At 35.9% G+C, this 22,883-nt stretch overlaps 1 protein-coding gene across 2 annotated transcripts in view; it reads right to left on the reverse strand.

Annotated features, from left to right (window-relative positions):
- Positions 1–22,883, reverse strand: part of ROCK1 (Rho-associated, coiled-coil containing protein kinase 1) — a 77,877-nt gene that overhangs the window by 12,317 nt on the left and 42,677 nt on the right. For both annotated transcript variants that reach the window (XM_015277931.4, NM_001199448.2), the window contains exons 11-27: positions 21,119–21,185; positions 17,062–17,150; positions 15,487–15,535; positions 14,801–14,936; positions 14,042–14,133; positions 13,663–13,909; positions 13,203–13,309; positions 12,029–12,179; positions 10,968–11,128; positions 10,544–10,728; positions 9,785–9,854; positions 8,318–8,412; positions 6,645–6,810; positions 5,105–5,198; positions 3,819–3,907; positions 3,002–3,190; positions 2,330–2,495 (exon numbers count right to left, since the gene is read on the reverse strand). In XM_015277931.4, the coding sequence (XP_015133417.2) occupies positions 2,330–2,495; positions 3,002–3,190; positions 3,819–3,907; positions 5,105–5,198; positions 6,645–6,810; positions 8,318–8,412; positions 9,785–9,854; positions 10,544–10,728; positions 10,968–11,128; positions 12,029–12,179; positions 13,203–13,309; positions 13,663–13,909; positions 14,042–14,133; positions 14,801–14,936; positions 15,487–15,535; positions 17,062–17,150; positions 21,119–21,185 (2,153 nt within the window). The remainder of the gene's footprint in view (positions 1–2,329; positions 2,496–3,001; positions 3,191–3,818; positions 3,908–5,104; positions 5,199–6,644; positions 6,811–8,317; positions 8,413–9,784; positions 9,855–10,543; positions 10,729–10,967; positions 11,129–12,028; positions 12,180–13,202; positions 13,310–13,662; positions 13,910–14,041; positions 14,134–14,800; positions 14,937–15,486; positions 15,536–17,061; positions 17,151–21,118; positions 21,186–22,883) is intronic.

Consider the following 22,883-nt stretch of genomic DNA (forward strand, 5'->3'; position numbering starts at 1 on the left):
CAGGCTGAACAGGAATCTGAGCAACCTGACTGAGCTGTAGGTGTCCCTGTTCACCGCAGGGGAGTTGGGCTAGATGACCTTTAAGGCTCCCTTCCAATTCAAATAATTCTACGATTCTATGATCTTTCAATTCAGATGAAAACAACCAATTCACAACAGGTTAAGTGTCCCCTCTAATAGTTAGGAAAAAACCCTTGAAGTTCATGATTAAGTTTTGTCTTCAAAAAGAGCAACTCTTTTTTTACAAGTATTGAGACTTGGTCAGCCTAGCCAAGAGAAAGAGGCATTCTAAAGGCATAACTGAAACGCATATTATTCCAACTGCTTCAGCAAGGATGGTAATACAGGAGACATCAACTGAAACACTGAGTCTAGTTGAAGGCCAGTAGCAAGCAGAAGATCCCAGCTCCTTGTCATTCTTGACAACTTTACTCCACAATACAGATTATTTGTTAAGCGCATCGTAAGTAAATATGCTGACAACACAAATCTGTGAGGACTGGCTGACTCGCCAGAAGGACACAAAGCCATCCAGGGGTCCCTGAAAGGCTGGGGAGATGAGCTGACAAGAAACTCATGAAGTTAAAAAAGGAGAAGAGTAGAGTCCTGCACCTGGGCAGGAGCAACTCCCACACACTGGGACGTACAGGAGGGCAGGACCTGGGGGATCCAAGTGGACACCAAGGCTGTGGACTTTCCTCCTTGGATACCTTCAAAAGTCACCTGGACGCGGTGATGGATGATGGGCAACTTGCTCTCGGTGCCCTCATTTGAGCATGGGCTTGACCACATGACCTCCAGAGGTCCCATACAACCTTTATCTTACTACGATTCTGTTGACTCCCTCTTTTATGGCATAGGGTATGTACACTCTAAAGACTGGCTTTCTTTTCCTGCTTACAATGCTAGCATAGTCCTCCTGTGCTCTCTACTTGAAAAATGGAAGTGTGAAGTATGATCATACTAATGTCACAATCTCCTTAAATTACCTAAATTGCCACTTAGATTCTGATCAATTCAGAGCCTCACTCAAACAAACAAACAAACAAACAAAAAAACCCAACACATTCTAAGGACAAAATCAAAACATATTTAAAAAACATATATAAAATAGCCTAATAAGATATATTAGAGGTCCTACCTGTATGAAATACTAACATCAGAAGCACAACTGCAATAAAAGTAAGAGGCATGTGGAAAAAAGAGGGCAGAAAATGAAGGGAAATGAAAGGTTGGTAAAGTAGAAATCGAGAGGTCAGGACTATAGAAGACAAAGGGAAAGACATTAAGTTCCAGTAATTATGATATTTTAATTAACAGTGATAAAGTTACAGCTGACTTGCCACGACTTGGAAAATTTCTGCCCCCAAAATCAAAGTGGCAGTTTGGACAAACAGATGCTTAAAAATGCACAACTGCAAAGGGAAAACTGGAAACAACATACCATATGAGGCAGACAAAGAAAGAGCAGGCTCCTATAAACTTTCCCAGATCTAGCAGACTGTCACATTGACTTAGCATTAATTTTAAGGAAATAGGGAAGATGTTACCAGATGGAGGCAAGTGATGAGGGGCTTTTTTCAGTATATTATACAACAGCCATTTTGCCGAAAATGGTGGAGAAGATGCTGATTATTACTACCCCTATCCAGGGATATACAAACGTAAACACAGTTATTACACTCTGCAAATATTGAGGGGTGGGAAATCACTAACCAATGTTAACAGTGGGCCTCCAAATACAATGTCTGCAACTGAAACTGTATGGGAATTACTAACTTGTTATTCTTCTATACTGTTGAATCAGAATACCATATTCAGGTATGCATTACAGAAATTTCTACAGTTTGGTGTTTTTTTTTTCCTTCCACACAGATAATTGTTGCCACTTCTCATAGAAATGCTACGTCACTACGACTAACAAACAAGATGAAGGCAATTTTGCATTCAAGATACAAAATGCAACCAAGACATTATGGAAATATGCTGGCCCTCTACTGGATTCACTCTACACTGCAAATTGTAGTTACTATATTCAAACACCAGTGACAGCTATAAAGATGTTCTTTCCACAGAAGTGGAAAGTTACGGTAATACCGTGCCATAAAATAGAGGTGTGATGCAAGAAGGAATTAGTAGACTAAGTATGAGCAGCTGAACTATGAAGCTGAAAAATAAATTTAAAAATAGAAGTAGAAACGTGACACAGAAAGATAGTTGGAAGGTATTTTAAAGAAGGCAGTGGCTTATTTGAAAGCCTGGAAGAATGGACCTTCCAAAACTATACGTATGCACAGAAACAACTACTTCAAATATGCTTTCCTCTTACCTGAAAGATTTCCATCAATTTCATCTGGCTGTAGACTCGAAACACTGGTGGAATCCATTCCTTGCTGGAGATCCAAAATTTTCCTTCGTAGCTGTTCTATGTCACTCTCTTTACTATCCAGCTGCATCTGTAGCTCATTCCTGTATGTTGATTCTTCTGCTAGTTGCTGTATTTGTATACACATACATTGTCACCATGGTATAAAAAATATGGGAGCAAAGTATTTAAAAACAACACCTTACTACTTCTTTTTTCCCAAAAATCTCTAGACACTTTTGATAGCATTGACATAAATTATTATCATAAAAGCGTTCCTAAAGTCTAGGAAAAAAGTTCAATATCAAATGCATTGAATGCATTTGCATTGCATTAATATCAAATGCAATGCATTGAAATAGAAAATGTTAATAGAACTTTCGCCAATAAATTTAATCTTCCAGAGAAAAACCATATGAATACTGTACTACACAATATTCAGTTCTCATAACCTACCAGTCACTTCTGCAGTTACCAATTGAGAAAGGGAAAATGAATGAGAACAAACGCAGCTGCACTAAAATTCTGCAGCCTAATACATTAGCAACAGAATTCCTTTTCACAAGGGCACAAGGAGCTGCCCGTTTTCTCTGGGCAGAGAACTTCATAATGTGACAAAAATGAAGGTTATTTTACCGCTTGCATTTCATTAAGCTCCTTCTGGTATTTCACTACCATCTGATTGAATTTCTCTTTTTCTTGATTAAGCTCCAATTGTAGCTTTCGGTTTTCCTTCTCTTTCTTCCTCAAATCCTGCATGCTTGCTTTCTTTCTATCTATTTTAAAATCTTTTCTATTCATTATCTCAGCCAGTTTGTTGACAGCCTGTTACAAGAAACAGAAGATAAGTCAGAAAAGTTATATATGAAAGCAAGTGTCACATAAAGCTTCCAAGGTTATCTAGTTGGAGGATTAGCAAAAATGTGCAAGTCCTCATGATCTAAGAACAGAATGGGAGAGGTGTAGTTCAATAAATCATTGTAATTAACTCCAAAACTGAAAACATGTCCCTGTAGGTACATTAAAATGTGTACCTTCGTTACTGTATTTCTCATACTAACACCCAATACAAATAGCCAAAATGGAGAGAAGAGCTTGAAAAAGACAAACCCCTGCCCCATTCCACCTTCTCCAATCATCTCCATCTGTCTTTAAAAACTGTAGATTTCCCAAAACCACAGAAACGTAGTTGGTACAGAAAAACTTATCTCTAGCCCCTGAAAAATACTTCACCAGTAGAAGTTGTCCTTACTCATACTAGTAATAATCCCGAAAAGCACTCAAACAAATTTATTTAAACTCTAAGTATCAGTAATATGTACTACACATCATGATTAGCATTAACAGAAATCTCAAGCACTACAAGGTAGTTGTACAAAAAAAAACCCCCAAGCTGAAATACATCAGATACACAACATTGTTTTTACTTTATCCAGTTACATAAAAGTTATACCTGTGTCTTCAGAGTTCTCTCATTGTTGATACTCTTCTCATATTGCATTCTAATATTGTTTATTTCTTCCTCTTTTTTCAGCTTATATTCTGTTAAAGTAAGATTCAACTTTGAGATTTTAGGACAAAGTAAGTATTCCTAAACTTAATCACATAAAACTGTACCATTCTAATTTCCCCTTATTCCTATTGCGTCACCTAAATTATGATCAATGTTACTGATCTGATGAATATTACTGGTCTTGTGCTACTGCTCCTGTTCACTGGTAGCACCAAGATGAAACACCGTAAGGAATCTATCTATCACACCTGCAGTCTCCTGATTTTTCTCAAGGTTTCTAAAACAATGCATTTTACTGGTAAAGATTCCTCCATCAAAACTACAAGCACTTAAAGAATAATTTTCAAATACTTACAACTAGCAAACATCATAAAACTAACATATATACAAATAAACTGAAAACTTTCTCACCCAGTCCCTGCCAAATCCCTGCTCTTACAGAAATGCAGAACAAAAGGAAAATATTCCTGGATGCCTTCCTGCTTACACAGTGTTTAAAACAACACCGGCACCTCAACTGATAAGGTCTTTCATATTACAGTTAACGGATACTAAAATACATGTTCTGGTTACACATCCTTTGCTCAAATGCAGAATCAAAAGCAACTTCAACAGTTCATTTTCCACTTATCCTGAATACAAGAAATTAGAATGCAAATCCACTGATACGCACAAGATCATAATTGTAAATTAAAGGATGTCTTAAGGAAGATGAAATATCGATGCTGTCTTACTGTATGTTCCAGAGACAGAAACAAAGACTTCATTAAGTACACTGCATGCAATGTGAAAAGAGTAAAATACCACTTCTCCCTAATACTTTTCATGCACTTGAGGTACAGCTGGCAGCAGAAAGGTGTTGGACAGACAGGCTAAGGAAGAGCCGTACCAGGCAGGCACTCCTAATAATGCCTACAGCAACCTGCATTTTAACTTGCTTTAAAATCTGAGGGAAGCAGGTGCAGCAGCTCACTTATTTCTGCCTGCTGAAGCTGAGGTTTTAATTGTTCTCAACAATAAAAAGGCAGTGAATGGGAATGGAAGAAACACGGCAGAGAGTGGCAATCCACATGCAATTTCAATATGACACATTTTCCATCAAGTCACTTCACCACTATGGAGGACATACAGGAATGCTTCCCCAATTTCCCATTTTCATTTTCACACATGCTTCACATTCATTTGTGCTCCATAACAAGCGATTTGAAACTCCAAAGATGACATACCTTCCTCCTGTTTCTTCATTTTTTCACTCATCTCTGAATTTTCTTTTGTTACTAAATCAACATCTTTGGTTAATGTGCTGTTAGTTTCTTCCAGCTAAATGGAAACAAATACGTTTTAAAACAAAGATTGTGCCGTATTTATAAGATCATTTTCTTAAATATCCTTAATCTGTAACAGCCTTTTACTTGGAATGTCTGCAAGTGTACATTAAAAAAAACTGCTTACCTTTCAAAACTGAACTGTAAAAATGGTATACTTCTAAGCTGCCTTGACATACCTGAAGGTTCTAGAATACAGCTGGTCTCACGAAGCATCTTTTTAAAAATCCTCTAGCATATAATTAAAAATCCAATCAAAAATAGATTGCAGTCATTGAATATGGTGGTTCACAATTAATTTTGTGGCACTTCAGAAAAAACAGTACCCAGAGACCAGATCCAATGGATTCAGAAAGAAAAGCAGCAGACAGATGACAGAACCCCAGCATTCAAGGCTAGCGAAGATTCAACAAACCAGGTGCTAAATAACTGATGTTTATAATGAAATACAGGTATGGATCAGTACAAAAACTAAATTTTGTCTGAGTCAAAGTACATAGAGGTAAATAATTAAACAGGTTTGCAAAAAAAAAACCCAAAACTCTAAAAAAAAAACCATTATGCTTTAACTGCCAGAAGGCAAAATCGAGATCACTTTGCTAGCTACATAACGAGCAAACACTAAAAACATTATCAGAGTATTTGAAACCAGGAAGAATACTGACAAGAAGGTTCTCTTTCTATGCCCGTGTGACAGTCTAAACATTTTTTAAGAAACTGTTCCATTTTGGAAAGTCAGAGCTCTTAAGAGGGCAGACTGTTGGTGCAATTAACATTACTTTCACTGCCTTCATATAGAGACCTAACATGTGGCAACGCTAACAGAAAACTTTCAGTAATTGACCCAAGATGAGCTGTTACGGTCACTTTTCCACTCCCAGGACTCTGAAGAGCATCTGCATACACGATGCTAAATGGGAAAATGGTGATAAAATAGCAATGCTATGTGTATATGGATTGCTATTTGAAAACTCTCAGTTAAGGGCATTCATAAGCACAATATTAATACTCAACAACTATGCTATAACGTATCTTCAAAAACAGCAAGGGGAGAAGGGGTTCTTTTAAATAAATAGCTTAGCAGAGGGAAAAATCTCAAGATTTCCATGTATATATACATATTTTTAAGATTAAGCAGTTTTACACTAATATTCCACAGTACACCATCTAAGCAAGTTTTCTGAAACATTTAAATACATTGAGCAATGACAGGAAGCGGCTGGAAAAGGCTTAATAACTGAATTATAGACATTGGCTTCATGTACAGTATGAGCTCATCTCAGATTCTCACCGTCTACATTTCTCTGTTAGTTCAGATGATGGGATTTAAATGTTTTAATTGTCTGAGCTCAAAACTGAGATACTTAAATAATCATTAATTATGCCCACAAGACACTACAAATTAAAATAAGAAGATTTTTCTTTCCAGTTGGACAATTACCCTTCTTATGATGCTGTCCTTATCTGTCATTTCTTGCCTATGTCGTGATGCTGCTTTTTTGCTCTCCTGACTCAACTCAAAATACTGCTCTTCAAGAAGTGCCCGTGCCAACTGCTCCGACTCAGCTTTGGTTTCAGCTAAATCCAGCTGCGTAGTGAGTGTTTCTCTGTAAAAAGGATATTACGATTTTGCTTTTCTATGCAAAACATTCCATATTTTCACAAAAAACAAACAGATCCAAATTATACCATTCAGTTAGTTATCATTATCTCAGTTACCTAAAAACCAAAATTAGATTTTAAAAATAATACTCTGTGTGCTTGTTATATTTTGATGAATAAAAAAACTACAGCAGTCAGCTTACTATAATTCAACTACAATTTCAGTCATCTAGAAAACACCAACCCTTTGGGAATCAAATTTCAAGTTATCCTGTCTTTGAGGAATAAAGAATTTGAATTTCATGCACAGTGTGGTCCATCAAAAGATATTCAGTCATACCATTATTAACTGATCGTTCACAGAGGATTACTGCTTGTGTGCTCTCAACTGTTTGAGCAATAAAACCACATAACATTTCTGAAAATGTACAGTGGTTCTAAGGAGGCTTTGGCATGAAGAGTTGCAGATTTTATCTACTGCTTGACAGGCAGTTCAGCATGCAAGCTAAACCGTCTTGCTCTCAGTCAGAGTACAGGCAGAGCACTCATATATGCACTTGCAAGGAAACCTATGTCAAGCCACTCTGGCACCCAGGAGTCAAATGTATCCAGCAACATGTGACATGACTCACAACGTGGGAGGAAAATAAAGGCAATACACTGCTGCAGTGTGCGCTTCAGAACAAAGGTCTTTCCTGCACTGCAAAATAAAATGGCATTTATGCCGTGAAGAAAACATTGCTATGGAATCCACTGACTGGATACTATTCTTGACAACTTTATGTAGATATGTGTTCTACTCTTATATTTATTACCACATCGTTGATTTCTTCCTTTCTTACCTGGTCAAAACACATCACTTCAACTGCAAAAACATTCTCCCTTTAGATTACTTAGAAATGCTAATGCTCAAGCGCAACAGGAGAAACTGTGTCTCATGGATGAGGCTAAATCCCCCTCCTCACAATAAATAGATGTTAAGTAAATGAATACATTAGAAAAAAAAAGCTAAAAAAAAAAGGATAATTCTTTACTCATTTTCTAACTTTGAATTAACGTAACTGGTTTGGTTTTAAGTAATCAGGGTATCCTAAAGTCAGAATTTAAAGTATTTTCATTTTCTTTCCCTTAAATTATTCTCTTGGAGATGGAAATATGTTAAATACTAATGAGGATGGTGTAGTAATCCAATCAAAGCGGTTTCACAAACAAAAGAACAACAAATAGAGGCTGGAATGTTTTTTCCAAAATTTTACATCCTCTGAAATGCTCAGAAGTCAGCACTTTGTCCAGCCATTATGCTTCAAATCCAAGCAAATGTGAATTGCCATATTTGTCTGTCAGCATAGGCAATCTTGTGTGTATTTGCCATCTCGCAGGGTGTTACAGAACAGTTCTGAAGCCTGCCTGGTTTTGAAAGAATTAAAGATTTTACATCTGATTCTAATCTTCGGAAGTGAAAAACTTAGTAGGGAATAACTTATGCCTATTTGACAAAAACAATGGGCATACTTCTCATTTTGCAATTCCTGCATTTTTCTTTGAGTTTCTTTATTCTTTTCATCAATTTCTTCCTTCAGTTCCTTAACCTGAGTTTTGTAAAGTGTCTGTAAAAGAAAGCATAAAAAAAAAAATTATTATTATTATTCAAATTCCATACTGTAATTCTTCATGGTTTTGGTACCTGGTTGATTTTAATCTGTCAAACCAACAAATGACAGTACTGCCTTTCCAGTTACTCTTGTGTTGGGAAATGACATGATTGGGTTAGTTTTCAGTTTTCTAGTCTGGCTTTCTACATAATTGTACAAACACATCCACTGACAAAATGGAAGGCTGGTGCTGGGGCAGGCAGCCTTCTTGGAGACAATGGCACCATCCTTTTTTAGCATCACTGCCCCAGAATGTCAGTCAAACTGAAGCTTAATCCTGTCCTCCACTTCCATCTGTTGTATTCTGTTTGTATCCATGCTTCTAGACTGCAAATTTTGTATACAGATTGATTTTGCCTGAACTAATCCAACAGAGGTCTCGTCTACGTGAATGACTTTTGTTCTTAATCACTGTATTAACAACAACATTAATTCTGTAAGTTAAAATTTGATCTCCTATAGTAAAGTACTTTGGCCAAGTTTTCAGACTGCATTAACAGTATTTTGTTTAGACTGTAAGCTTGTGGAAAAACAGTAAAACACCACACCTCTGGATTTCCTTACTGACAGTACGTTATGGAGAAATGCACAAAAGCCTTGAATGTAAGATAAAATCACAGTGACATGCACTGCGGTAAACACCAACATTTTTTTACTGCTCCTCCAAGGAAGAACTGAATTTAAAGAGTACTTCTGAAAGTAAAACGTAACAGTGAGTTAAACAAATTATTTAAAGTTCTGGCATTACAGAAGTTCTCATCTTACTGTTTCTGGTCATAGAAATAGAACACACCAGACTCAATCCATGAAATACACGTATTGGCTCCACGGGCTATACAATAAGGCTCTTCCATACTCTTTGGTGACTCAGGTGTAGAGATGCTATCTTTTTATAAATATGAGGGAAAAGTGCCAAATACTACCAGATCTACGGTTTTTAAATATATTTACAGTAGATCAATCACACAGAATATATTCCAGTAAATATTACGATTTTGAGCTATGAAATTTGCACGTCAGAAAAATCTCTCTCAAGATAACGAAAGCAACAACTCCACTGAATAATTAAGATAATTGAGTTATTCATTACAACGTAACAGAAAATTTGACAAGCAAGCAACTAAAAGGAAACATATAAAACAGACTGCAACAACATATCAACGTTCACTAATTTATTGTTCATTTTTGTGTTTCAAGTAGATTTTGTGAATTGCTGATTTATGTCAGGTTAATGCTGTTTACATTTTAAAAACTTAAACATGCCTAACTATTCAACTATTCAATTTCACACAAAAATGTAGCATCCAAAATTCTTTGCAAGGCTTACCGAAAAATACTGCTCCGCTTCAAGCTGATCCTGAAGCTCACGCATTTGACCTTCATTTCCTCTGTACTGCCTTTGAAAGGAAAAAAAGAAAAAGGCAACTGTGGAAGAAGCCAGCTAATAACCAGTAGCAAAGGCTAGTTCCAGCTAGAACAGTAGCCTAAAATAATTTTATACTTGTGTACACATTATTTCAAAGATGAAGAGTTTGCTTCATCCTACTATTGTGATTTAATTACATTCTTTCTTCTAACTGAATGATGATGGCTTTAGCCATGTAAGCTAGAAGAAAACTGGTATGCTAAATAAACAGAGAAATGTTGAGTGTTGAGTTTTACTTTCAGCTGAATGAAGCTGTGATAGAAGCATGACTAATGAGAAGCATCTTCAGTCAGATTAAGTGTTGTGAAAAACAGGATATCAGGTAGATAAAGAGGAGAAATTGTTGACTTCCGTGCAATAAGTCCCATCCAATTAAGTAAGTACCATCACATTTGATCGTTAAAGAAGTTGAATCTGAGAAAGAGCATCTATGTCCTGATGTAGAACAATAAGCCAAGAATTACTCTGTATAACAGCTCATAACAAAAATATTCCAGCACTGAAGGCTACATATAGAAATGATAACATGCAGCTAAAAATACTCTTTGTTTAGGAAAAAATGCCTATGCATCATAGAACATTTTTCATTAATAGTAATGAGCAAAACAGTATGCGTATAATGTAACAATTTTTTCCACTTTACCTCAGATTTTCACTTACTTAGCAAGTTGAGCCAACTCAACTTCCAGTAATCTTTTTGCTTCCAATAACGTATTGATTTCTTGTTTCAGTTGCTTCTCAGAACCCTTCAAGTTATCTGCTTCAAAAGCTTGTGCCTTTAATTCATTCTGTGCCATTATTCGCTTATTTGTCTCTTGCTCTAGCTGAAGTGACAGATTCTTTACCTAAAGGAGAAATTATTTCAGTTCAGAAGTGTCTGCTGAACAGCCAATTGTATACAGTTGAAAGTTTAATTTATGGATGACTTGTCAAACAGTACTGCCTAAGTGCTACACATGGTAGCATATATGAAAACATCCCTAAATTTCCAAGTATTTCAGTCAAATTATCTTATTTCTCACTGCAACTATCCCTTCTTATTTTCTTATTTATACAGAAAACTCTTAGCAATGAACACACTTACTTCATCCTCCAGTCTTTCCTTTTGCTGAAGAAGGTGTTCCACTTTCTGCTGAGACTGCTTCAGGTCAAACTCTAACATGGAACACTGTTTTTCAGCCTGAACTATTCGATTCTCTGCCTTTTCTCTTGCTGCCCTTTCTTCCTTTACTTTTTTTTCCATTTCTAAACAAGATTAAGGAAAGAAAAACAATGGAAATGAATATGTAGCATCTGCAAGAATCTTTTTATAAACACAGTCTTAAATACCCTAATATTTTTCAGACCTTTCTGTTCAGCTATTCAGGCTCTTCTGACATTAGATGAGCTGGCTAGTGCATAAAAACTTCCTGGCTTCGTTGCAAGCAATATTTTTTTAAGAAATATTAATTTCAGTTTGCATTCAAATCATCGGAATATTATCATGACAACTGAAAGTAAATCATGAAAGAGAAATCCAAAATGCAGGCTCTTGAAGTGATCCCTATGAAACGTTATAAAGTTTAGTTTCCAAGAATGGATAGTACAGGGAAAGAAAGGATACGCTACCATTCAGATAAGCTTTATGAAAAGTTACAAACTACGTGTGCAGATTCCAACCATCTTCACAAAGACCTTATAGTCAACTGTGATAACATGAAATCTCTTTCATTCATGGACATATGTGTATACAAAAAACTCAAACACTTTAGACAATCCTGACAGAACATTAGTATTTATAATAAAGTTATATATAATCTCCAGGAGATTGGTCTTCATAATAAATTCTTTCAATTCCATTTAACGTTAGCCAGCATTATAGGATTCAATGACATTTTAGAAGCCAAAGAAGGTTCTGAATTGCAAAAGCAGTAAGTTATTCAAAACATTAAAAAGCAATACACTTTCTTACCTTGCAGGTATCACATTAAAGAAAATCTTTTAAAACTTGTCATTTTCATTGTCTTCTACAATTTTGATCTTTTTGTTTCCACATCAGGGACTAAACACTTGTGTAGGAGTACCACATTGTAAGAACACGCATTTTAAGGTATTGTAATTAAAATACTATTACTTATCCATCCAAAACTTGCAAACTAAACTTACCGCACATTGCAACTGATTTTGCCTCCTCTATTGACTGATGTTTGTCAGTTAATCGAGCTTTAGTCACTTTGTGTTCATTTACTTCCTGTTCTAAACGGTCTTGTAAAGACTTGAGTTTGTAGTTCAAATCTATCTCCAAATTGTTCTTTTCCTAAAGATAAGAAAAAAAAAAAAGAGCTATAATAGTTCTACAGTATCTGAGGGAATACTTCCTCTGTTTTCTTTTTTAGTGTTATCTTGTTATGAAGGAATTATCAGTGTTGTACGCTTATAAAGAAAGCCAACAGACAAAAACTGTACTCTGTACCCTGGAAACAACTTCATTAGTTTTATTTATTACTGCGTAATGAAAATTCTCAATTTGTGTGGTTAGTAGCCACCTAAACTGGAAACATTTAATTATCCCACTGACAACAGTGGAGCAGAAAGGAATTTGTATTGCCCTCACCTGCATGCAATTATGTTATTTCATTATTAGGAGCCCCAGCTCCAAACAGTAACTCATAAAAAAAAGCACAGCAGATGATGGGCACTGAGAGGCAGGACTCGCATTTCCATTACTACTTCATGTATCTTCCAGCGAGAAAGATCACGTCTTACAGCTTCCCACATAGGTTATTACCTCTCTGCTTTATTTGGATAGTTTCTACACTAAAAAGAGAAACACTGGTTTCTCTATTTTGGGGCAAGGACCAGAGATGCTAGGGGAACGTACTGCTGCCGTTCTCTGGGAAGGAAGGAAGAAACTCAAATGGCTCAACTCTAAGTTGACTAAAAAGGCCCAGCACTGATCCTGCCAAATTAAAATCCAGCAAAAACTAGAAAGTTAAATCACAGTTTTTACGAAGTTTCAACTTGTAAATTTTTAGGAGACAAGGTTCTGCAGTAGTGGTTAGGAAAACAGAACAAGAATTACTTGCTATTGGCAGAAGCTCCGGATCCTTGACTGATTCATGACAAACATGAACTATATGAATTACACCCCCAAAGCTACAAGTGAGAACCATTTAAGGACTTGCAAAACTTACCACTCTGATGAGACTATAAGTCAGTTAGTACTAATTAGTCTTTTTAACCGACTGATTTACAGCAAGGACATAATAATAATGTTGCTAATTTGAAAACATAATCAAAGCTGACAAAGAACATTAGCCTCAACATCATTTTACCATACCTTTTCTGAATGATTAAGCCTATCCTGTGCTTGTTTCCTTTCTGCTTCCACTCTTTCAAGATTATTTTTAAGGTTTTTTAATTCTTCTTGTAAAGTTGTAATCCGAACTGTCAAAAAATAAGTATTATTCAGTATTTGTTAGTAAACTTAAACTGATAATCTTTTCAATCTTCATGGATTTCTGGGACCATTAAACACTTCCAACTTCTTCACATATACGAACACTATACATTGTAAAGGAAACTGTCCTCATTAGTTACACCGTTAGAAGCAGTTTCAAGAAAAAAAAAAAAATCACATGCAAAACTTGGTATCTGCCTCCCATCACTCCCAATAGCTATTTTGCAAAATTTCTTTCCATTAATGTTAATTCCATATTTCCATTAACGTTAATTCAACTTTAATAAAGTTGTGTACTTTATAAACAGGCTTACAACTTCTAATTATAGAGAAGATTTACCTTGTAGTTCTCCAATCATTTCAGATCCATGACTTCTGTCCCTTCGTTCTGATTCCAAAGCTGCTTGCAGCTGATAATAATCCTTTTCCACCTGCAGTTTTGCACTTTCTAGAACCCTACACCTTTCCTGCAGTTCTCTATTCAGTGATTCTACTTGACTTAATGACTTGCTCATTTCTGTGTTACCCTTCCTCAGTCTTACTGCTGTTTCTGATTCTGTCCGTAGCAAATCATTGGCTTCTTCTAGCTGTTAGAGAAAAATAAAAGAAGATTCTCAAACACAGATGTTTATTTATTGGGAAAAATCTTCTTGCGTATGAATGCATAATACTGCTCCTCAGATTTAAGGAATGATGAAGATAGCAAACAAACAACATACTTGTTTTTGTAACTGTGTTATCTTCTCATTTGTAATTTGTGAATGTTGGCTGATTTTTTTCAAGTCTTCCATTTGATCTTTTAGCGTAGACACTAAAGAGAAATTATACCATTAATAAAGCAGATTAATAAAATCTTTAGTTTTTATACAAACACATTTGAACATACAAGTCCGCTGTCATTTAAGTCTTTTGTTAGCCTTTTTCTTATCATAGAATCATATATCATAGAATATCAATCGTAGATAGACTTGGTTGAAAAGGACCACAATGATCATAGAGCTTCAACCCCCCTGCTATGTGCAGGGTCGCCAACCACCAGACCAGGCTGCCCAGAGCCACATCCAGCCTGGCCTTCAATGCCTCCACGGATGGGGCATTCACAACCTCCTTGGGCAATGTGTTCCAGTGCGTCACCACCCTCTGTGTGAAAAGCTTTCTCCTAATATCTAACCTAAACCTCCCCTGTCTCAGTTTAAGACCACTTCCCCTTGTCCTACCACTATCCACCCTCATAAACAGTCGTATATTTTTAGACCAAATTCCATGCCTGTAGAATAACAATACGCTTTAGAGAACCGAATTTGAAAATAAGGCAAAGATACCTTCTTGTTAAGAATCAAGAAAAAGCACTCAAAATCTGTGTTCCTTACTTTAAAGGATTCCTTTCAAAGTTCTGTAGCACATAAGTTGTTAACACTGTAAATTATTAGACACGCCATCTACCTCATCTGTTTCGATGTTTGGACAATGTGACATACCTTCATTTTCCACATTCCGTCTCTTTTCACTCTCTTGTTCAATTTTCCTTTGGTAGTCGTTTATCTTATGCTGCAGTGCCATCTTTTCCTTCTCAATCTGGGACACTGTTAATTCTAGGTTCTTTCTTTGATTTCCCTAAAATTAAACCCATTGGAGTTTACATTCTAATGAATGATACCTAAACCAGTATCTCTGCAAATAATTAGCCAAGGAAACTGACGCATCAATTTCAGTGTATTCATTTTGGGCTCCTCTGAAAGTTTTTAGAAAAGGTAGCTTTTTATAACTCCTACATCACAAATTTACCAAATTACTAGAAAAGTTTGTGTTAACACACTTACATTTAAGTAACCATTAAACCAAGTATTAAGATACAACATAAAGACTCAAGAAAAAATCTCCTGTATACTATTTTTTAGAATAATTGATATTGATAAATGTCGAAAATCTGCAATGATCAAATCTAAGTTTTAGACTTGGACATTTAGCAGAGGAAACAATTCGAATCAGTGCATCAAGAAAAAAGAAGGTTTTGTAAGTGTGAAAAAAATACGTATCTTCCAATGCTATGCAATGAAATGGGATAATTTGGTCTCAAATTTAAACTGAGAAAAAACTTGAATTGTTGAAGTACTATCCATACTCCTCATCCAACTAAGAATGCCTCAGTGAGGAAATACCTTACCTCTTCATCCAGTTCTTTCATTATCTTGTCTAGCGTTATGTTTGAAGACCTAAAAATGAAATGGTTAATGAGGATATATTATGTTTTTCCAATTAAAAAGTTTCCAATCATCACTGAAGTGCTGCATTTTAGCTAATTCTATTTTGTTTTAAGTGTTTAAAAAGCAAAGAAAACATTGAATCACTGAAAATGGTTTGTAAAATATCTTGAGTATTTATTAACTTTGCTGCAGATTATATACAGAAAACTTTAGGTGTCAGATTTTGTCCCAAAATCTGAAGTGTAAAAACAGTAAATACGAAGAGTATCATTAAAATTGGAATATTCTGATGAACTGCTAAGACTACCTGTAGTTTTGAACTTCCCAGATAACTAAAATGTTTATTTCAATAGTAATCAGCTCATTATCATGCATAAGACGTTTAAGTAGTATTATTCAAAGGTATCAGTTGAAATAACTTATCTGAATGCAGTCAGAGAGCAAAGTTAAGCACACTATCAAACTTTCAGTTAACAGGCAAAAACCTTAACAATTACATTTTGGCAGGTACTTATCCCTCTCTAGAGAGATAACAAGGAGGACTCAGACAAAGTCATCTGCCAGGTACAGTAAGGAGTTATCACAGCAACATATCCAATCAACTAACTCTACAGTAAACACCATGGTGTATGAGAAAATACATCGTTGTGCTCTGAAAACTTCAGTAGCGCTGAGGCAATTACTGCAGTTACTGAATATATTTCAAGCAACATACGTCCTACTTGTGTAAAGCAATCAGAACAAGTGAACAGTGAAGTGTTTAGTAAGAGACAAAGCCACACAGCATAGATTCACACAGGACCATTTTGGTTATCAGTTTCTATTTAAGTAGCTCGTACAGCTACAGACTTCAGACCTAAATCTCAAGCATTAATTCTTCCTATATTCCATGCATAGTGCAGCTTTCTGGCTTTACTCAGGCCCTCAGGAAAGTACTTTAAAAGGAAAAGCTAACTGAAAGAAAGAACGTGGAATGACTCTGAGTAAAAATTTCTAGTTATTAGAAAAGAATATTCCCACTTGTTTGATCTTAAGTGTACCTGCAAAAAGTGGGCAAATTTACACAGAGCTTCTTCAACATAGCAGAAACAAGACCTCTAGAAAGAAAATCCTTGGTCTTACCTATCAGCCACAGGAATTAAAATAAATGGGGTTCTGTACAAATTACCATGTATTTAGATATCAGAGACAATGTTAATAGTCCAATATATGCAGCATATAGAGTATTTTATTTTTCTCAATAAATGTTCTTCATTCCATTAAAGCATCTTAATTCAGAAGAACTAGATAAACTCAAACATACGAGTGTTCAGAAAAAGTTTTAAATGAATGTCAATGAAAACAAAGGATTTCCTTCACACTATATTAAGGAAAACCATTCACATGTTGTTTTGGAATGATTAAACCTGTGCTTGGAACTCTCTTGTTGAAATACAGCACAGTAATGTTATTTTGGTAATCCCTAAAGTAGTAATACAGAATTGAAGTGTTAGAGGCATTAAAATTACATAAAGAAATCAAATTCAAAGTCTCACCTGCACTTTTGCTCCATTTCATCTTTCAGCTGCATTTCATTATGTAGCTGTTCTTCCAAATCATAGATCATCTTCTGCATATTTTCCATCTTTAAATATATATATTTGTACATGAAAGAACACGCATTAAATTCAAAAACTTCAAAAAGGAATTTCAGTATATTCAGAGCTACTTAATGCTATCACGGCCTACTCACTTTGAATTAAACACTCTGTTTTTAAGCTGATTTAATCCCCCCAATGCCTTTCCTCCAAAATATCTAAGTCAGTTACAAGAAAGCACATAAAATTATGCAGTTTTATCGTTTGCATGAGTAAAATTTTAAGGCTGTATATAGTTTCATCAAAACTCATGGGACAAAGCCAGGTCAAGTACGCCTCGTTTTCAGTATTTTCAGAATCAGAAGTATTTTGTTAACCTCAACTGCTTTTTCTAGCATAACCTACTAAATATATTTTGCAATGCATCTTCAGTTCTCAGTTCAGGAAGCAGAATCAGGCCCATCAGTTATTAGCAGTGGAGGAAAATGCTCTTAAATATTAAGTCAAGAGAATTTTTTACAGATAGCCTTGTATGAAGGTTTGAAAATAGCAACAAGCTTCATATGTTAATACAGAATGGTAATTTGCATTTACTGTTTGCCAACAAAACAAATTAGTGAATTCATTCTTTCCACACAGTCTCAAATATCTGCCTTCTACTGGACGTCTGTGCACAATAATCTCACTCCAACATCGGCAAAATCCTCAATTAACAAGATGGTATCAGCTTCGAGGAAGCTCATTAAGTCTGTGCTGATTCACTCTACACTTTCCCACTGATCTTGTAAGGATTTCAGCCTTATTTAGCTTTCCCACATTTCTCTCAGCCTTTTTGAACAGCAGAGAGAAAAACTACAGTCCTAATCTAGATTCTCTTCCAAGCAACACATGAAAGCAGCTCTGACGCTTGGCTGTCTTATTTCTTCTTCTAACTTCACAAACTCTGATAATTGCCCAACTCCTTTTTGCACAATCATCCCAGAAAAAGGAGCAGCAGAACAGCTCCTCTGATGTTCACCTCTTCCACTTTTTCCCCCTCAAAATACACCTAGAAAAACTAGAACTGCACATTAAGACCATAAAGAGACGTTCTCCCTTCATTCTTGTTTCATAGCAATAGTAAACGTCCTCAAAAAGGACAGTCCTCTGTTCGGTCCTAGACTGGAGACACAGCATGCTTTAACCTCATACTAAACGAGAAAGCTACAGTTGAGACTGTTTTTGTCTACTTCCAGGCAAGTGTTACTCTTAATTCCTACTTTCAATCTTTACTCCTTTCTATTCCAGTAGGAAGAAAGCAAGGAGCCCACTTTGGTGCTCCCAAGAACCAGACACCCTTTTTCACTTCCTCATTTTTCTTCCATCCATGCTCTGAAGCTGAAGTTTTCAGAGGAACACAGATATGGCAACAAGGGACTAACCATAAACCACATATTTTATATATTCACTACCCCATGTTCTATGTGTTTACCTCTACCTCCAAGAAAACCTTGAGAGAACAAGGAAATGCTGGAAGAAATAGGCTTCTCAGCACTTACAGAGCAGCTCTGGTAAACTAATTACTGGTGTTATATACAACATAGCACTATTTGGAAGAGAAAATGGTTGCAGGCAAAAACCACTGTCAACTCAGAGGAAGAGGGAAGGAGAACTAGTGCACAACACATTTATTCCACTGCTATTAACCACTGAGAAACAAAGTAGGACTGTTTAAAGGCAAGCTCTCACTCAAGTAAAAAGGATCCACTGATAATACACAAAAATAAAGGATCAAGACATGTTAAGATAATTGCTCATCCACTTCTCAGTTACTCATTTTACCACATAAAGGAATTAAATGCAATGGAGGAAGAACAGTTCTAAAGACTTCTGGCAACTGAAGCATTTCAGTACTGACTCATAGTTTGGACCTCTATTGCTTCCTCTTACTTTTTTCTATCTCTGGATACTTTTACAGGGGCCTATCTAATCTTACTGAGCAGTCACGTTACACTTGTGCTAGACAACAGGCTTCATCACGTTACATTCGTGCAAGACAACAGGCTTCAAGAGCACTTTTGCACAGTCTGATATCAATAACCTAAATAATACCTTCAGAAAATCCTGAGTTAATTGTAACTTAATATAAAAGCATTCCCTTGTGTCTTACTCTCTGTTTATGGCAGAGATGCCAAGAAAAATCCCTCTAAACTTGCCATATTTTATTTATTTTTTAAACTGCCGAAGCATTGTGCATCTGCTTTTGCACCCTGAGCAATGAAGAAAATTGAAGATCCAGTGCAAAAATATCTGTTCATCTCCTTAGTACCTGCACCACTGACAGCAGTTTAGGGGAGCACTAAATGAAAGTAAATAATCAGATCTTAGAGGTTTGAAATTCAGCTAAAGGATATTGAACTCCATTTTCCTCTGACTTCATGGTCTGATTTCTGTGAAATTTTACACTCCTGAAATTTCTGGCATTCAGTCCCTCAGAGAAAATCCTCAGTACTATGTCATAAATACAGATAGTTTACATTGTGTTATATTTCCAGAATTAATGATTTTGCTAACCATGTGTTAACATTACCGTTTTCATTGCAGCATGTAATGAAAGGAAAAACAGCTGAGAGAAAACTGTAGGATAAAAATACCCCATAGTAAAGATTTAACACTCATTTAGACCTCACTATCACCCATTTCCTTCCAGAGCTTCCCCTCCCAGAACTGTTAAAATCACAAGACATTCCAATAGCCCTGACAGTTCAGACAGTGTTCTTAGGAATCTTTAGCTAAAAGGAGGTGTGACGCCACTAAGCTTGCAAAGTCCATTTAGCAACTATCTTTAAAGTCAACCCAAGCTCAGAGTACATATTTAAGTACCTACAAATATGTGTAAGTCCAGCTCTGTTTTTAATTTTGCCACACTAACACTCCTATGCTGATGAGAAAAGCAAAATTTATGAAAGATAAAAGCATACGTAAAGAAATCAAAACAGTTTAGTGCTTAATAACTTCACTTAGTCCAATAAAATAAACTACCAGTTCCCTTGCCCTTTACAAATTGTTAGGAGGTAATACCATATATCACTAAAACATTTATTTACATTACAAGTTTAAGAGAAAAGGGAACGTGCATGAACATCATCTCAAAGTGAACGTGTTTCTCTTTGACTCAAAAAGGAAATCATAATAGAACAAAGCACTAACAAAGTAAATCAATCAAAACCAAAAAGAGTTACTTAGAGTCAATAATCATTTTTGTCAGCATTTTATATTGGAAAGAAAACCAACTTGAAAAATATCAAACGAAATAGCTTACTTTACATCAAAACTTATATAGAATCCAAGCATGCGGTGTTCCTAAGACATTAGCTTACCTTCTTGGTAACCTGACTGCCAAGATGCTTAGAAAGCAGTAATCAAAAGAGCTCCTGAACTTTTCTGCTCTTTTCTTCAGCTAGGTGAGCTGCTATATAAATCAACACAGCTTCCTGGTGCCCTGAATCACAAAAGCTTGTAGGGGCATCCTTCAGAAGGAGCAGAACACCCAAGCTTGGAAATTTTATTCAAAAAAGAGAAGAACTCCTGCATTACTACCTCAACTGCCACCTCCCACTTATCCCCCAGGAAGCTGCAGTGTTACAACAGTGGGCTGCTGGAAAGCTCAAACTTCCTATCACGAGCATGTCTTAGATGATCCCCATAAAGCCAGCATACAGCTGGGATAGATAGCGCACTCTAAAAGTACTGCACAAACACTTCAATATTTCGAAAGACAAAATCAGCACATCCCATTTCACAAGAAGAGTATGCAGCTTCAACCATTTTACTCCCAATTCATCAAAGTTAATGTTTTAGGAAGAAGTGCAATTCAGTTTTTCCAACAAATTAAACAAACACATTTCAAAGCCATGTATTGCTGTCCTCTATCTCAAAGCACTGAAACACTCTGAGACATTTAGAAATCAGTTTATACTCATACGTGCAACAGACTCTCTGGGATACAGCAAAATGTAAAATCAGTGAGACATACCACACTTTTATCCATACTGGAGCCCATTCTGTTATCATTGGAATTTTCTGCAGAGACAGATAAATACCTGCAACAACATTTTAGAAGTTATTTTAAGAACTGTTTAAATGGAAAACGGAAAAAACGGAATATAATCACACCAAAAATAGAACCCTCCGGTTTTTTTTTTGTCCCAAAATCTGGATAACCAAATAGTAACATAATCAGATTATTTATCATACTTTGAGATTTAAGCACATTTAATTGAGCAAAAAAAAAATAAACAAAAAAAAAACCCCACACAATTAATTGTAAAAATTGGCTTCAAGTAGAAAGAAGAAAGTTGCAGCAGAAGATCTCTTGAAAAAAGGATTTCTGCCAAGCATTAATACAACCACTTTTTTTTTTTTTTTTTTTTAAATAACTATTAAAAAAATCTTTTCTTTCCATGGTTACAATACTCCCTCTGGCTTGCATCCCATAAATATTTATTCCAGCACTTATGAAACAAGTCGTAATGAAGCAAACTGCAGAGATGGTGTGTGCATAACTTCCAACAAAGTCATGAGAAGTTCCACACACACAGTTGTCCTGCAGTGCTGTTTCACAGAACTCCTTTCTAAAAATACCACAAATGCCTTTTTGTTGTGATTCTAAAAAGGCAGGTAAATAAATACAAGTGACTGTCTGATAATTACTTCAGTATTTGGTGTAACATTCTTGGCCTGATAAGTGCTGTAGATACACGAAGGGTTCTTAACTATATCAGATTATCTGAGGAAGAAATCTCCAGCACACGAACTGAGGAAGATGGATACATCCTCTTCTGTTTTACATGAATCAAAACCTCTCCAAAATATCAAGGAGGGTAACATCAAAGACATCTGCAAACCAGTCAAATTAAACATCAAGGCTGCTTACAGATAACCAAACAACAAAGAGAAGACATGATAGTTCCCTTTAAAAAGGGATTGACTGTCTCAAGTTCAAGAAGCTATAATAATTTGCACACCTACTGAGGGCTACTGAGCAGCAAAAATATCATACTGAAGCAGTCACAGCACCAGAGGAGAGTAGGAATAACCTCAATCCAGAAGAGAAGACAAAAGCTACAAATTGCTGTAAGCTGTTCTCAACCAGTATTCCAAAATCTGTGCTACAGGTGAAGTTCAATAATAAAGAACCATATTTTCTAGTTTGGAATCAATGAGATTACAGCTGTAGAAAGTATTTTTTACTAAACATCACATGACTTCCTCTAGCGACATAAGTCACGTCATCTTCTTTTAACTCTAAGCATATGTCAAATACAAAAAAAACAAAGGAAGTGGAAGACATGCATGCAAAGAATATGTTATTTAATGTTTGAACTATTTTCAATATAAAAAAGGAATTAAAATAAGGATTACAGGCTTAGCAGCTAGGAATGACATCTCAGACCTTTCAGAACTGCCACAACAGAGTATTACGGGATTCGCATCCATTCCAGAAACTATTTTAGTTCCAGTAAGTACACAACCTATCAATAGCACTTAGTGGAAGAGTTCTAACATGACAGTAAAAAAGACTTTTAGTTCCCTGAATTCCTGGTACTGTGCCCACCCCAACAAGGAAAAGGGAAGAGAAGAACTTCAGTTATTAACAACCATCAGTATGTTATTTCACCTTCTTGATAGCACATTCCAAAGTCCCTCCACAAGGCAAAAATTAAGACACCTTTTTTTTTTTCATTACAGACTGAAGTCAAAACAACAGGTAAAATTATTGGACTGTTGAACTCACACAA

Source organism: Gallus gallus, chromosome 2, assembly GCF_016699485.2.
Source record: "Gallus gallus isolate bGalGal1 chromosome 2, bGalGal1.mat.broiler.GRCg7b, whole genome shotgun sequence".
Classification (NCBI taxonomy): Eukaryota; Metazoa; Chordata; class Aves; order Galliformes; family Phasianidae; genus Gallus; species Gallus gallus.